This window comes from Buceros rhinoceros, unplaced genomic scaffold (genome assembly GCF_000710305.1).
Source record: "Buceros rhinoceros silvestris isolate BGI_N320 unplaced genomic scaffold, ASM71030v1 scaffold9497, whole genome shotgun sequence".
In the NCBI taxonomy this organism is placed as follows: domain Eukaryota; kingdom Metazoa; phylum Chordata; class Aves; order Bucerotiformes; family Bucerotidae; genus Buceros; species Buceros rhinoceros.
Genome location: NW_010422763.1, coordinates 466 through 18076, shown reverse-complemented (window position 1 = coordinate 18076; position 17611 = coordinate 466). Strand labels below are relative to the sequence as shown.

The window sequence follows — 17611 nt, the reverse complement described above, 5'->3', positions numbered from 1 at the left end:
ATATAGCAAACTCTGGAAAGGTTATTTGCTAAGATTGTGGTATCTATTCGGACTACTGTTTGCCTTTTATCTTAGGCAGTCCTTGTTAATAAATAAACTCTTTGTTAAATTCCAGGTGTTAAGTATTTCTGGTACTTTAAACAATACATTTAAATGCAGAAAATAATGATTTTCGTGATTTTTTTCTAATTCAGTTTTTGCACTGAGTTGATAATACTACAAAATACAAAAGGAACGAATAATTCATGTATTTTTAAAGCTAAATTGTCTGTATTCTTATATCTTCAGTTAAACCTGATAACTGTGAAAACTGTGTATTGCTCAACATTTTCCATTGACTATGAAAAGTGCAATGAATCAAGCTGATTGTAGTTGACAGCTGGCTTGATCTTGCCGTGATTAGGTCTTTTACTGCTGGCAAAATCCACTAGCCTTTTCCGTTAGCTGATTGTTGATGAATGCAGAGAGAGCTTTTCATATTGATAAAGAATTTGGGGAAATCCTTATTTCATAAGGAATAAGATTTTAAAAAATCCTACCATGTGTACGGTTATTGATTTGGCTTGGGCACAGCAAACAGTTAAACAATTAGTGTAGACAGAAAATAACAGGAACATGGAGTTGAAGCATGATGAAGCAACGCAAATGTTTACAGCTGATGGGCAGTGCTGCAAAATAAAGATGTGCTCTCTTACGATTACATGGGAAAATAGTGCACAGGTAATTACTTTCAAAGCTTGTTGGTTTTACACTTTAGTGGACATATTGTTTAAATACTGTGTAGCTTTTGCAATTTAGTTTAAATGATTGTGGGTTTCCTTGTCACTTGACCAGAATGCAGACCAGTTTGGGTTTTGTTACACCTTATCTCTGAATTAAAATTCTTAGTTAATAAGATTTTGTTAGATGTATTTGCTGTAATTTAAGACCTTATCAAAAGCTTGTTACTGCAAAATGTCAACTTTTGCTTTTAAAAACTTAGGTTTTATGGGAGGTGCAAGTTGTACACTAAGTTTCACAATATATTTTTCAATTACAGGATACTTACGTTCAGTACGCTTGTGTTTTGGAAATGTTTTATACTGTTCTCAAACAATATTACATACACCACCACAGAAAAACTTCATATTGAAACAATTACTTAAGGGAAAAATAAGTGCACATTAGATGCTAAACATCTTATTCAGACAAATAAGTGCATCTTAGGATGGCAAAGTATGGATATCAGAATGAGTTGTTGCTTTTCTAAAATACCCAGAAAAATGCAGTTCCGAGACTGTTTTCAAAGGCACTTGGACAGTGTTTTCAACACGTATTCTAACTTGTCTGTTACTCAAAATCACTTGAGTAAAAGGATAAGTATTGTAAACAGGACTGAGGTTTTGTGCACAACTGATCTGGTATTTCTTTTAAGAAAATATACTTCTGTTAGGAGTATGATGTTAATATTTTGATTCAGATCAGCTACTGGATATTTTTACCTGACACTGAAGTTAATATCTGCATAAGATTTCTGTGGCTGTTCAAAAGTGTCTGCAAGGACGAGAAACAAAGTAGTCTTCTAAATAAATGAGTTCCAGATACTGTAGAAATGATTCATAAGCAGTTCATTTCGTATGCCACAGATACTCAATATATGCTTAAATCCTTCTTGTTTTTAAAAAGTATTTTAACATTGGTTTCATTTTGGTAAAGTTCTGCCTTCTCTTAGATATTATGTGCGAAATAGGACAAGCCTCACTTGAGGCTTTCTAGGAAAGCAGTAAGGTAAAATAGGAAATCTGGAGTCTGGGTTATGCTGAATAGACTTTAAATGTTTTATTATATAAAGTGACTTGTCAGCATCAGCAAATTGGAGGAATTGCTAACAAGGTAGCGTACTTTTTGAGCGATACTAAGCTTTCATCAGATGTGAGGGTTTTCAGCAAATTGTGATACAGTTCAAGCATGTTTGTTTTAAGAAACTCTTAATGTATTTATTTGCACAAATAAAATAACATTTTAATTATAAATTTGAGTAAAGTTACCAGATTCTATTTGTAATGTTAATTTCAAGATTATTTGATTATATGTAGCATGTGCTATCTCCTGATATTTTCCTTTAATTCCCAATATTCTGGTTGCCTTGTCTGGGTTTAATTAGTTTGTTCATTTCCATTAAGCTAAAAAAAGCACATACTATTGTCATTGGATTCTTTAAAATGGATTTCTGCTATCGGCGTATTTCTGACCCAATTAAAAAAATGCAAGGCAGAGCTGTGGATAAAGCCATTAAACTGGAAATAATGTCATCTATGTCGAGATCAGCAAAAATTCTACTTTAGTTTAAATAAAAAAAGGTATTTTCTTTTATCTTTTTGTAGCATTATATATGAGTTTTCACACAAGATTTTTCAAGTTGTCTTCATTGTGCATAGCACTGAGGTCAGGGTTTATGAAAAAAATGGTGAAAATTCTTACAATTCTTAAATTTGATGAAATATAGAGTCGGTGTGTTTCAGAAATATAAGGAGGTCAGAATCAATAATCTTCAGCAGATGCTCAATCCTGTGTTCTCCTCATAGTCCTCAGATAGCACAGAGCCCACGTGCATTTCATGTAAGGCCTGTTTGGTACAGAACTGGTATAATAAATTCTCATATCTTCCATCTGTTTTCTGCATATCTACTGTCATGCTGAGGGCAGATACCCCAAGTGTGTGCTGGCTGTTCTTATCAGCAACCTTTGAAGCCTCGTTGCCAGCAGGACTAGTTAAAGCATCTCCTGAACTGTGTTACTTTGAATGAAGCTGAAGGCAGAGAAGTTTGACGTGACTGATGGGCTTCCACTGCTTGTGTCCAAATCAGCTGTGGAAAATTAAGAGAATCTTTTGCTAGATTCAGCAGGCAAGGCAAGCTGCTCCGTTCTTTCCTGCTCTGGCAATTTGGTAGAGTTGTAGACGGAATTGTAGCTCTTCCTTCACTGTAAATGCAGCACAGATGAAGAAAATGCAGCGATGGCCGACTGCGGTGAGAACTCCCTGGTTTATAGGGCTGAGGATTGCCAGAGCCCTGATCCCAGCCTGGAATTCACTGGCTGGAGAGCGCTCCATCCTACCCCGTTCATTTTACAGTCATACGTCTGTTCTGAGAACATGCTCGCTTGTGTCATACGCTTCACTTCCTTTGTCCATGTACTCATATACCTAGTCCCAGACCTGTCAGTTCTATGTTTGTCATTTAGCTATATAGATTTCTGGGGTTTGACAGATCTACAGAGGTAGGTTTCTAGTCTGGAGGCAGAGTTTTGTATTCCCTCATTCACCTTAGGAAAGAACAGCATCTTAAAACTGCTACAGATTGTGGAAAACCCAGTCTTTAAGTATGTGCAGTAAAAACAGTGTATTAATTTGCATTTCTATGTAAGCATTTTAAGCCTTCTCAGGAGCAACTTACAGTACCTTTCTGGCCTTTGCTGTCCTCTCCTATTAGGCTGGTGAGGATGATGGGGCGGTTTTGCCAAGGCAAAATTGTATGCCTCATTAATGAATCCCACATGGGGGAGTCAGTTCTTCAAATGATGAGCCCAGAGGAGTTGCTTCTTAGATTTCTCTCCTGCAGTTTTTTGCCTCATGTTCAGTGCTGATTTTGTCCTCTCTCTGTGTTTTATGGGGAGGTTGGGGTTTTGGTTTTGTGGTATGTGTGTGTCCCCATCCCACCAGCCTTTGATATGCTGATGTTGTCCCAACCTTGAAAAAGAGTGAGAGTACTTTCTTTAACATTTATTCTGACTGAGGATATGGCTACCTTCATGGAGGTTTTGGGGGGTTGGTGTGAAGGATTGCAGGGAAGGATTGGGGAGTTTGTTTGTGGGGTTTTTTTTGTTTGTTTGTTTGTTTGGGTTTTTTTAATAGCTTAAAAAAAACAAACCACCTTTGGCCATAACGTTCCTTATCTGTACCACAGTTTTAGAGTGGCAGGTTTTGTAAAGGATAAACAGTATAGCTGGTTTGCGAGTGGGATATATGCTGCATTATCTTTAGTGGATGCTCTGTATGGGCTTATCGATAAATTTAACAGGGGCTTGAAGGTAGTGAGATAACAAGCAGAAAAACCTTCTGGGTAGCCTTTTTGATGACTGGAGTCAGAAGCAGCCTTTCTGGGCTCCAAGGTGAAAGCTAAGTGAGACACAGACTTTCTCCCCTCCCGGCACGCTGGCTGATGACATTTTGTCTAGGTTATGTTGGACCTTGGCATTTGGTAATTTAACCTCAGAATCTTCTTTGACTGTGACAAGAGAGAAAGGTGGACTGAAGTACTAAAAGCAGTAAATGAGGAAGTAAGGATAGAGGTGATGGAGGTGAGCAATATGAAAAAGACTAGAAAATATATGACAGCTCATGGTACATGATTCACTCACAAGAGTATGCATAGGAGAAGGTGGCGCTTGGCTTGTTTCAGGAGGCTTGAGGTACTTGAACCTGCTTTCTAGTGCTGGGCGTTGGGAAGGAAACTGAAGAGGAATTGTGTAGGAGATGGGTGTGAACAGCTAACAGGTGTCTTAACAAGAAGGAAGGAGTAGATAAGGGAAGTTAATAACATAGTGGCTACTGCAAACCTAGAAAAAGATCTGAAGAGATAGTGTGAAGGAAATGATTGGTAAATTCTTGTACTGCTCTGGATTTCTTAATTAATTGGTCTTATTAGTGCAAACTTCGAAAATGGCTTAGACATGGAGGAAAAGAAATGCTTAAAATCAAACCACATCTGAACTATCGTATTTTTTAAAATAATCATCTCTTTCAAAAAATCAATCTTGTGCGTGGGTTTTTTATTTTAATATTGACATAATTAGAATCCTCTTAAAGATAGTTTTCTGATGGAAGTAAAGGCAAAAACACCACTGGAATCTGCCCTTGTTGCTTGCATGTCTTGACTAGAGTTGACTTTGTCAAAGAAATATTTTGACTTCGGGTGCAAATTTTCATTTACTGTTGTGGGTTGCCAGTGAGTAAGCTCTTTCATAATAGCTCAGAAGCATGTAGACTGAGGAGTTTGTGATGATAGACAGAACAGCATGTGTGAGGGTAGAAAGAAAGGAAGGAGGAACAAGAAAATGAATTTTCAGAGTGACAAGACTATTGTGTAGAACTAAATATTAGAGGAGGTTCCTTTTCTTAATTAAATGCCTAAGGTATGACTTGTTTTGAGACTGCTTGTAAACTGGTTCCTAAACTATTTAATTACTGCTGTACCATTCATCTCACCTGTCTCAAAAATATTAATCATCAAATGGTAAAATATTAGATTGTAGTAGGAGGGTAATGTCAGAAGCCGAAACTCCAGATCATTACAAATTCTGTCTGTCATCATGACCTTTTAAAGTGCATGCTAAACAAAACAAATACAAATTTTTTTAAGATTCTCGTCAATATTAAGGAATATGGGTGTCAAGTACTCTTGTCCGTATGAGACATATGTAATACTTCCTTTGTGCCTAATAATGCAGTGCTTGCTCTATTGCACTTCATTTAGGAGTTCATCTCCATGTGTAAATGCTTCTGTGAATCAATGAAAAGAAATTTACGATTCAGCAAAACTGTCTGCTTTGATGTATCACTATGTAGCAAATGAATCTGTGGAATCTGAAGGAGTAGGTATTTGTAGTGGCTTTTTAGTTCCTCCTTCAGAAGGCAGTTCTGTAGGAGGTATGTTTCTCTTGCTGCAGGAGAAAGGAGGAGGTCTGGACCTTAAATGTTATAGGCTTGTGTTTGTTATGAGAGGTGAGTGACTTCATGGATGAAATTGTTAATAACTAGTATGAACAGCATGAACTTAAGAATCTGAGAAACCAAGAACCTTGTTAAAGAACTGAGAAAATGCAGCACTCTCTTCGCCTTGCATAACCTGTGGTTCTGAAGACGGACCAAGACTGACATTTTTCAGTGATGGTGTTTGGACACAGATTACTACAAGCAGACTCTACTAATATACAATGCTTTAAATGAATTGATTCAACTCGGCCAGAGGAAGAGACAGTGTTTTTCATGCTGCTTCAAAAATAATGCTGTCCTGTTTTGGAGACCTGAAATCAGCAAGTCTATCTGAGAATAACTTACTTGATGTCAAAGAGGAATTCTGATTGATGTGTTCACTGCTTTTGCCATGTGGATGAAAAAGAACAAACTACGAGTGAAGTTACAGGTTTAAAACTTTGCTTCCTCAGCTGCCTTTTCTTTTCTTTCCTAAGTATACTGTAGTTATTTTAAGTGAAAGGGACACTTTTCACTGGCGTTCTGGGAGTTAAACATTAAAAGATTTCTCACAGAACATTTTAAATGGTTAACTATAACATTTCCTGTGTTCTTGTGCTTTGCCATGTACAAAAGCTTTTCAGACAACACTTTCTAAAAGGAACATTTTGAAATAGTTGATAGCTTCTTGAAGAAGCTAATATTTGTTACCTTATAATTAATCTTCTATATTTTATATAACACAAAATAATGCAGTACTTTTTTTCAGTCATTATAAGATGTACCTTCAAATATGCTTATTTAAAGCACTAAAAATTCTGAACTGTTGGATCAAACTGGATTTTTGTTTCTGGTAGTTTTACAAAGCAGTTTTTTATTGTCATTGTGCTCTCCAGGTTACACTTTTCACTTAGAAAATCTGTAATTTACACTCACGGAAATGGCTTTTTACCTTGAAATATGCACAGCTCCCCTTACAGATACCACTGTATGGATATATTTCTAACAAGATTTCTTAGTAGAATAAAATATCTCTGTATTTCTTGGTCTTTGTTATACTGAAAATTACTACTAGAAATAGAATAAGCTATCGATGTTAACTTAAACTGAAAGCAGAAAGGGGGAAAGCTTTGGGAAGACTTTGCATGGTCTGATGCAAGCTGTATATTTTTGAAACAGAGCATATGTGTATTTTCTCAAATACTATCAATCACACCCCCCACCTTGTTTTTACTTTCTAAATCAGTGATCCAGAGGGAAGCCTTCAGGCCATTCTAAGCCCCTTTTAAGAATTAACTACGAGTGTCCAGCAGAAGCTGCTGTAGATGTTTAGGTTTTTCTGGTGGAAGCTCATGCCAAAGGAAGCCAGCATTGGGGAGCAGCATGTTTTTTCTGTATTTTCTTGTCTCAGGTGAACGCATTTTAGTTTGTGGATGACACTTGGAAAAGCTTCCTTACTTTCTTACCCAATTAGAGCTTTTCAGTCTGTAATTAGTAATAAAATATCTCTCTGACTTATTAGCTGGTGGTGGCAAGTGTGTACAAGTTGTTTGGCCTTAAAGAATGTTGGAAAGGACTCTTGTCTGTCGTAAGTCATGCTAATAAAAAAAGTGTGCACTACTAAGTTAATTTTTTTTTTAATTACTATGTTCACCAAAGAAGTGTTGAATTAGAAAATTCAGTGTTTTGGGTAGATTTTACCTTTGTTCTAGTTCCACTATTCTATATAGCTATAACTGTAAATAAAAACATTGGGGTTTTTTTATTACTTCTCTACTATAAGTAGTTTTCATTATTCTTGACTATTAAGAGGAATTTCAGTAGCATCGAGTAAGAATTATAATTTGGCTCCATAATTTATTAAGTAGGGAATGCTCAAGGAGGGACAATAACTTTCTTTAAAACTTTTAGTCCAACATGTCTATATCATGCTTCTAAGATGCAGCAGCTTTAGAAGTTAGTGTTAGAAATCAGGCTCATCTTAGTGACTGACCTTGAGGTGCATATCTTACCTGAATAACTGTATGCAGAAATATGAAATATAAATTGAAGTTCAGGTAGGAAAAAAAAGAGAGAAAATCAGGTATTTTAAAACAATTATTATTTTCCTTCTCTGACTGAAGCTTAAAGAAACAGTTCTGTATTACACATTGGTTGGAGAACTGATACTTGAGAAGAAACGAGCCATTCAAAGTGGCTGAGATCCTTGGGTATCAACAAGAGGTTAGAGGAGGATTTTATTGTTCTTAGAGTGAAATACAATTATTGGATGAGATATGTCAAAAAAAATCACTGCAGGACTGCACTGGAAGTCAGTAGAGTGGGCAGCTAAATCACCTTTCCTCTGGGATCGGGTTTGACCAGATCCACAGTCTGATGCTCAGTTGATGGGGGGGTGGGGAGGGGGGGGGAGGTGTTTGGGGGGTTTCTTCTCCCCCTTCTTTTTTGTGTCTCTAAAATATTTAGACCTCATTCCATTTTGTAAACATTCATTTGAAACAGAGTTTTATTTATCAATAAATCCAAAACATTTAGTTCTCTTTTCTATCTCACCAGTGTTGACTATAATGGGGATCGGAAATGATGTAATTTTAATTTGGTTTACTTACAGTGTAGGTATATAGCGTGGTGAAAATACTGAATTGTTTATTGAACTATTACAATGCACTAGTCCGGTAAATTGACTGAATTACATGTAAATACGTTGAAACAGATGTTGAGCTATTCTGAACTTTCCAGCTTTCCAGCACAGCTTTTCAAAGGCTGGTATTTTCTTTCGGTGCAATTTCTAAAGTTGTCATTAAACCGTGCAATTCTAAGGATGTGGGTTTTGGTTTTCTGAGTAGGAAAGTAGGTATTTGGCAAGAGTCAGCTTTTGGAATTTGTCTTGTTACACTGCTCTCTCTTTCTTTTGATTGCATGGTGAAAACTGTGGTTGAATTGAAGTAATTAAATTTTAAAGACTTAAATAGTATGTGTTGATAGAACTATGAATATGCTGAAACAATGCATTCTTCTGTAAAAACACATAATATTAGGTCTCGCACATTGTCACAGCATTATATAAATTTTAAATAATTTTTGGTAATTCCTCTACTGCAATTTTGTAAATGGTGTGTTTAGGTTTGAAATTCAAAAGGAGTGATAAAGCCCCACTAATAGCTTTTCATTCAAAGCTTGCTCAGTAACAGCCACTTAGGCAAAGGAGATCAACTTTACTTTGCTTCACTTTGTGGTGGTTTTTTTTTTTTTCAGTTTTTTGCCTTAAATGCCCTGATCTGCCAGAAGGTGTCACCATCTTTGGATCAGGGCTTAGTGACAGCTTTAACTAAGACTTTATCTAAGGGTTCTCATGTGATCTTGTCTTGTGCTGGTTAAATAACGCTAACACCACCAGTTAGAGCAGCCAAGGCAGTTACACTGAAAATGTTAGGAAAGGAAAGAAGCTTCAGATTCCGGTTACTGCTTAAAATACCTACTTGCCATGTGTGTTATCACATGTGCAAGTGTACCGGTTCAACAGAACATCTTAAACAGGGGCTTAGGGCTTTTTTTCTCTTGTTTGTTTTGTCTGTTAGTGTTTTCCTCTTTCATTTGCTTTTCTACTTTTCGCTTTTTCTGTCCATGGTATGTGCATGAATTGTGTCCTTTCTTTGTGCTCTGAGGCTCCCTACTCTTTCATAAATGTCCATCATTATTCTTCCTCTGAGGACTGGGGAGGAGGCTTTAACCTTCCTCTGAGAAGTGGGGATTCATCTTCTGTTGTCGGAACACTTAACACGCATGGATGCATTCATGTAACATTTTGCCTTTGCAGGTTGGCAATCCACGTGTTGAGCTCACGCTTTCTGAACTTCAAGATATGGCTGCCCGACAACAGCAGCAGATCGAAAATCAACAGCAAATGTTGGTTGCTAAGGTAATAATTACATACAGATAGTAAAACCAAATTTCCTTCAACCTACACAAGCATGAGTTTCTTAGATCCAGAAAAACGCTCTGATTTATTCTTGATAAGCTCAAGAAAGAGCTTAAGAAATCCATTGTTTTGCCAAGTTAATCTTAACCTTGGCAATGTACAACATTTCAGTGTAAATACTACTGTTGTAACCTATTATAGCCAAGTTATGTGTCTTTATAAAAATATTGCCTGGTGTTATTTGTCTCTCTTGTGAGGCCCATTTCATGATCTGTGATAGACCAGGCTTGACTCTAGGCTCAACTTAGTAGCTCGTTCACTCCCAGTATAGTGATAGTGATGAAATGAGAATATGCCCCTTCGTTTATATTCATGAATTACATTTCTGAAGTTTCTGAGATGTAAGAATCTTAAGTGGGGAGTAGGCTTAATGTTTTTGACACTGTTGTAGGTGTTATAATAAACAGTATGCATTGAATGCTTGGAGTACCTAGGAATCAACCTATCGATTACATTGTTCTTTCTTGATGAAAATAATAGAGAAAAAAAAAATTTCGTAGTAGGACTGTTATTTAGAACTGGAACATTATCTTGCAGTAGGCCAGCTTGTTCAAAATGGTCTGTTAGACATATTTCGTTGTCTTTGAGAAGCTGGATGTCTTGGAATTCATTTTGCAACAGCAGAAGTGTTAATAGCTTCAGAAAACAAATGCCAGGGGAAGCTTCAGATATGTGTTTGAGTGTTCAGGCTAGGGTTGTATTTGCACATATCTGTAAATTTACTATTTGGTCTCAAAAATCTTGAATCTCTGCTCTAAAACAGATTTGTTAATGTTAAGAGCTTAGGAAGACTGATGCATATTTTAACTAGATACAACTTTTTCTGATTTCTGGAAATAAAAGAAAGCCCACTGATAGTAGTGATGGGTTTTTTTCTAAGTTAACTTATTTTGAAATTAATTGGTAACAGGTACCTCTTGACTAAAACCTCATTTTATTAGGAACAACGTTTGCGTTACCTGAAGCAGCAAGAACGTCGTCAACAGCAGTCTGTTTCCGAGAGTGAAAAGCTTCAAAAACTTAAAGAACGTGTTGAAACCCAGGAGACAAAGCTGAAAAAAATCCGTGCCATGAGAGGACAAGTGGACTACAGCAAGATCATGAATGGCAATCTGTGTATGTGGAATTTTTAAGTAATTTACTTAGTTTAATTTACTATTCACTGTATGACTACCAAATAATGTTACACTGCTAGTCAATATAACATTGAAGCGGGTTTTCAGATAGAATGTTTTTGGTCTCACGGGGGTTCTGTGTTTCTGTAGAGTTTGTATATGATGTAACTTCTTTTTTTTTTGTGGTCAGGCATAAAGGAAGAATAAGTCTATTCACTAGCTGTTAGGAAATACTTACGACTGTTAGCAAATTCCCAACATGTAAATATTTTATATGTGCATGCATATACTAGATTTAAAACTAGTGTGTTTTATTTATCAGTACCTGTAGAATTAAAAAAAATAACTTCTGCTTTACTTAATTGTGGTTTGTTATTTTTATCTTCTTAATTTTAGCAACTGAAATTGAACACATAAGTGCCATGTTCCAGGAGAAGCAACAGGAGCTACAGGCTGCAGTGTTAAAAGTGGATCAACTTACTCAGCAGCTGGAGGATTTAAGAAAAGGGAAGCTGAATGGGTTTCAGTCTTACAATGGACAAATGACAGGACCTGCAGCAGTAGAGCTAAAGAAGTTGTATCAAGAGCTACAGGTGAGTAATGGAGAGATGCTATTTGGGTGATAGCTGCAGATTTTAAAAAGTTGTATTATTGCTCTCACAGGTGGCCACTTTGTTCTGTGACATCTCATAAAACTGGTGTATTGGAATGCTGCTGATGTCTGAGGTTGTAGTTAGCATATAACCCACTTAAACCAGAATTTCATTAGCTTTAAAAATTGCTTTTGTTGTTGTTGCTTGTACGCATAATGATACAAAGTGTGCCAGTGTTCTGAAGGGCATTTCTCAGCTCCTAATACTAAACTATGGCAACATTCAGTTTTTCAGTGTTTATTTTAATATCTCTTAAATTTTTTTTTTTTAAAGTTCATGGTGGTAGTTTTCTATTTTGCTGAGAACTGAGGGTAGCAAGCTCACTTAGATGTCATCTTAATTCAGAGCCATCACTGGGCAGTGAATAAAAGTAAATTTAAAATACATTGTTAAAATATAGCTATAATGTCTGGTGCAAATAAACAAAATATATTTTAATAGAATAATCAAAACTATAAACTGCACTGTATTCTCTACACTATGTAGTGTACTATAGCTGCAGTATATTCACAATATGTCATGTATCCCTTTCATATATCTTCCTCCCAGAAGATTGTTGCATCTGAAGTGTAGTTCTCACATGAGTAATTAAATCTTCAGTTTACATGGAAATTTTGTCCAGGTTTTATTTTTAAAAGTTACGGACTACTTAATTGTATGCCAATGTATCGGGATTTCAGGACTTTTTTTTTCATTTACTCATACGTTATTGTGATCAAGGCAGCAGCTCTAACATATTTAATATTTAAAAATTACTCTCACTTATTTCTTTGCATGAAGCAATGCGACATACGAGTTCATCAAATGTTTTCATGAATTAGGAATAAGGGTACTTTTCCCTCTTTATTTCCTTCCCCATTTATACAAGGTGTATCTGCCTTTCAAGTATTTGCAAGTGCAAAGATGCTCAGTGGATTAAGATTTCTCCCTTGTGCTTCACAATGATTCCATACATGTTTATTGAGACTTAAATTTGCCTTGGTTTTTTTTTTTGCATGTAATATTACCGTGAAAATTGGAACACTAAGACAGTACTTTTAGAGTTATTGAAGGTATGAAAAAATACCTATGGGAAAGCAAGAGAAATAATTATAAAAACTGTCATGGTTAATTTAAACCGTAAAAGTAATCCATGCCCTAATCTATTGGAAACCTGCTGCGAAGGTTTCGGTTTAATCCCCATGTAGAGAGGAAAATCTGTGCCCCAGTCCCTTAACATTAAGAAGTTTCGTGTAGAACTGGAAACAGAATCAATAGCATAATTTCTGTTACAAGTTTTATATCACTTAGTTTTCATGATAGTGAAACTGCCTTGGTTAAACATAGCAGTATTTTCTATGACTTAATATTTCATGGTGGAATTCAATTTTGAAACGTCTTAATGCCTAATTCTTCAATCCATTTGCTGTAAGTGGGGTGCAGTCTACATATATTTAATAGGTATCCACTAGTTTATTAGGACATTCTTTTGTTGTTTTCTTTTAATAGTTGTTGTTCATGGCTGTAGATTTGACAGGGTATGTGGAAGCATAGCGTTGGAGATGTCAGAACAAGTTGCTTTGTGTTTTTTAACACTGTATTAGAACCCAACTTGACAACAGACAGAATGAAGTAACTGTCTTAACAATTGCTTTTTTTTGCCCGAAGATTCGTAACAGGCTTAACCAGGAGCAGAACTCCAAGCTTCAGCAGCAGAAAGAACTCTTAAACAAACGAAATATGGAGGTGGCTATGATGGACAAGAGAATCAATGAGCTGCGTGAACGACTGTACAAGAAAAAAGTTGAGGCACGTCAAAAAGAAAACATTCCTGTAAGATAAACTGTTAAAAGGGCCACACTTTAGTTTATCAAGAGCCTATAGAAACTACATAGAATCTCACTTTTTCCCAGATGAGTAATACAATTACATCTAAAGAACCTATTTTGAAAGTAGAAGGCTTCTTAAAACTATTTTATGGTTTTCCGTAGATACCAGAAAACTGTTAAACAGAAGGTGTTTCCTTTTTTCTTTATGGCACAGACCACACTATATTAAAAATTACAGAAGCTTATATTTCTAGGAAGCAAAGTGTGATTCTGAGTTGTGTTTCAAAGCATGAAAGCATAACAAATTTAATTTTTATAAATTACTGATCTTACAGTGTGAAAAATTGATAAAAATATAAATGGTCTGATAAAGTTAGTCTTAATTGTTGTCTGTAACTTTGATGAGAAACCAGTTGCACAACAGACCATTTATCTAAGGACTAGAGACAGCAATGCTGGATTTCCGTATTTATTCCTAGCTGGAGGAATTGATTTTTAAAGAAAAAACAAAACCCCAAACCATACAGATATGATCTTTTAAGAACTCATTTTAGTCCCTTTGAAGCAAGCCACAGTTAAAGAGACCTTACACAGATAAAGGTTTTTACAAGAAATGTGAGCGCTGTGGATGAGAAATTTAATTTTTGAGGTGTTGATTTTAGGGAATTTGTACTTTCTACTTTTTTTTTTTTTTTTGTAGAATCACGGAGTGTGGTAACTCAGGTACTAAGGTATCCTAGCTACAGTGCACGGTTCTAGAGAATTAAATTTGGTCCTGTTCGTGCACAAATGCCTAGATTAAATGGAAGTTCACATTCTGATTTCTCTGACTGTTTTTTTTTAGTTGAATCGTATTAATGGAACTTCATCACCCCAGTCATCCTTGAGTACTTCAGGAAGGGTGGCAGCAGTAGGTCCTTACATCCAAGTTCCAAGTGCTGGCACTTATGCTGTACCGGTCGATCCAGTTAAACCACAGTCTCTCACCATTGCTTCTAGCTCAACACACGGACGATCAAAGTCTGGTAAGTACCTGTTTTAGTGTGGTGTCTATTAATACACATGGTTTGGAAAGGAGTGGTAAGAAGAATTAATCTTGGGACACCCAGTGTTGGCATAATCTCTGTAGTGGTAGAGGCAAGTTTTAGATGTCTTGATACTGTTCTGTGGACATTAGTCATTCGGTATGAGGTGGTTTTGTCTCTTTCCATGAATTTTTCTTAGGAGACTGAGTGTTTTCTTTGAAATTTTACTAGCTGGTACACTAGCACACATTCCTTCATGGATGCTATGTTCTGTCTTTAATAGCTTTTCAGTTAGTTTGTGTGTTTGAATATAACAACAAAATCAACTTTGTGACAAACTATACTATAAACAATATTTTAGTGTGTTGCTATTTGTCAAGTAAAACAAAGCCAGTGAACAAGTAAAAATACTATTCTCAGGAGGAGACTAAATAGGGAAATAGAATAAAGCTATGGGAGGTTTTTGCTGCAGCTGAGATATGAGAATTTGTTGTGCTTGAAGCATTCCTGAAAGGAGTGAGCTTAGCATTTATGCTGTTTTACTGATTTCTCCCTTCATTAGTGAAGGAGCTGTCCCTCCAGTGCACTCCCCAGGACTTGATGTGCAAAATTGGCTCCCAGGTCTCCCATAATTAAAAATTTCAGCTACATTATAAAAGAGAATTATTACTATTATTGTTACGTTACATTGGGGACTTGAAGGAAGTAAGTCATCGCATTTGAGCCTTAAGGTCTCATTCTGACAGAACTTTCTGCTCACATCTTGGCAAAATCGGAATTCTTAGGAAATGGTTAGCTAGGAAAACACGCATAATACAAATAAAAATGTACAGTCCTGTGGGTCTAACCACAGGACTTAGTTTACCTTGTCTCCTAGGAGCAATTTAAAAATGAGATATGCAGTGACCACTGGAGCAAAACTTCTGCAATATTCACATACATTCCAGTACTTTAAAACTGAACACTCTAGCAAAGTTTGACATGTGCTTCCAAATGGGGAGGAAGAGATGGGAGGGAAGACAGTCTGAACCTCTCTGTAGGACGTAATGACAGAGATTCCACCCCCCACCTCCCTCACCACCCCAAAAAAAAAAAAAAAATCAAAGATCAGAAAATTAAACTATCCCTGGGATTGTAAAACGAAGGATCTTTTTCGTTAAAATTCAGCAGGCTTGCTGGCCCAGGAGGGAGAGGGGGGGGGAAAAAAAAAAAAAAAAATCAAAGATCAGAAAATTAAACTATCCAAACAGAGTCTTTTTCATTGATATTAGTGGTTTAACAATACCTTTAGTTTAATTCAAAGGCTGTACCCATCACTGTGATTTTTTTTGTAAGCGTCTTAAGAAGATAGAATGACTTAATTGGGGGATGAAGTGACAAATTTGCAACAGTTTTTTTTCAGATGTGTGGATTCCTCTTCTGGATATAGGAAACTTTTAAACTTACCAACCAAAAATAATTCACTATTTTGTAAATACCAACCTCAGAAGATAATGTGTACTCGCTTCTAGACCTACCTCAGGACGTTTCAAGAACTCTGATAGCTTTTCAATTTATAAAAGTAATTATTCTGCCTTAGGACTGATTTTGCGTTCGTTACTCTGAATGTACTTGAATAAAACCCTATAAGATAGATTTATGTAAAGAGAAGCTCATGTGCTCCCAGGAAGAAAAGAAATTGAGAAACAGTTTTTTCAACTGTCATGCTTTTATTTCTCATCTGCGTGTTCCTGTTCTAATTTTTCCATTGTCACTGTTGTAATTTTCCCACCACTCTTTTTCTTTCTTTTTCTGTGTAACTGGATCTGCCTTGATGTGGCCAGTAGAGACAGACTGTGGGTGTGTGAAAAAATCTCCAGACACTTGGAAGGTTTCTGATTTAGACATAATAGTGGATCCTATTCTGTCACCTCCCACTTCTCTTCAGTCTGCCGTTCACAATGTCATCCGCCTGGCACCTACTCTCTTTGACACCCAGCACTGTGAGTCCGTAGAAGATCTCTGGCTAGCTAAGAACTCAGTTTTTAATATGGTTATCTGAGCTCTTGCATACAGATGCATATTAAACAGCATCTTTAGAACTTGTGTGATGGTCTGGCATGCAGGAGATGCTGTTGAAATCTAAAATTGTTTAGATGTTGCTTTTATTCTTTGAAGGAAACAGATCTGCAGCAAATTCATCCCGGGAGTACTGGAGTAGTGTACTAGCAATGAGTTTCCTTTACTGAAAAGACTTTATAAATGTTTGAATTGTTATTATAAAATTAATGGTAATTGCCAAAGCATGTTCTAGTCTATCTCAGATAGATGTATTACATACAGGTTTAGCTTGAGTTACTCTGTGAGAAACTTTGAGTCTCTGCATTACGTGGGCCCTAGAGTTGAGATAAAATCACTCACTTTGTCCAAGACGATAGCAAGAATTTTGCTGACTTGCATTGGACAAAAATGTTACACTTGGTTTGCACTTCAGTTGCTACAGGAAGTATCCTGGATCCAGACCTACAAAAATATAGGTAAAAACAGAGAAAATGCACAAAACCTTTTGTGTCTGCATGTCACTGTCTTATTAATGTAAATACAAAGTGGACTGGTGAGAGTTGAAATACACTGGGTGTTTGAGGTGGCAGGCAAGAAGGGTACATCTGGGGGAAAAAATGAAGCCAGTTGCCTGAAATGGCTCTGGGGTGACTGAGAGCAGGAGCTAGTGAGGGCTTGTCAGAAGGGTGTTGCCATCAGATGGGCAAGAGTGTCTGGGACCCGCTTAGTCTAAGCGAAGATAGAAGGCAGATGCTGTTCGGCTGCCTCCTCTTAGCACCTATCGTGCAGGCTCTGCCACCATACGCCACAGTGAAGGATTGAAACAGCGGCTTTGTCAGGTCCATGAGGTTCAGCCTGGGTTGTGGGAGTACGTGAGAGGCACGCTCAGAAAACCGCGTGCTAGCTGGCAAGTCTGCCAGATTGTAATATGAAAGGCTTGAAGGTGAGAATAGTTACGTTCTGGTGTTTATGTAAGTAGAATGAAACAGAGAATTTAGAGTCTGAATTTACTTCCAGTCTGTTATCTCAGAATCTGGGGATGAACGTGCTAATATTTGGAATTCGAAGGATTACAAAAAATTGTTGTATAACTATCTTTCCAATAGAAGAGTGTGGGCTTTTATTTGCAGGTAAGATAATGAAATTCTTGGGGATTTTTGCCAGTTTCTGTAAGTGCTTTCTTAATAGCTAAACTTATGGCTGAACTTCATGTTTAGCGTGCAGCAGTTATAACACCTTCTACTGATCTTCAGAACAAAA

General features: G+C 36.6%; 1 protein-coding gene across 1 annotated transcript in view; it reads left to right on the top strand.

Annotated features, from left to right (window-relative positions):
- Positions 1–16293, top strand: part of LOC104496970 (apoptosis-stimulating of p53 protein 1-like) — a gene marked incomplete at its 3' end in the record, with an annotated part of 33485 nt that extends 17192 nt beyond the window's left edge. The window contains exons 4-9 of the mRNA XM_010140172.1: positions 9549–9650; positions 10652–10826; positions 11222–11418; positions 13126–13290; positions 14131–14311; positions 16138–16293. Coding sequence (XP_010138474.1) covers positions 9549–9650; positions 10652–10826; positions 11222–11418; positions 13126–13290; positions 14131–14311; positions 16138–16293 — 976 coding nt within the window. The remainder of the gene's footprint in view (positions 1–9548; positions 9651–10651; positions 10827–11221; positions 11419–13125; positions 13291–14130; positions 14312–16137) is intronic.
- Positions 16294–17611: the final 1318 nt, after the last annotated feature.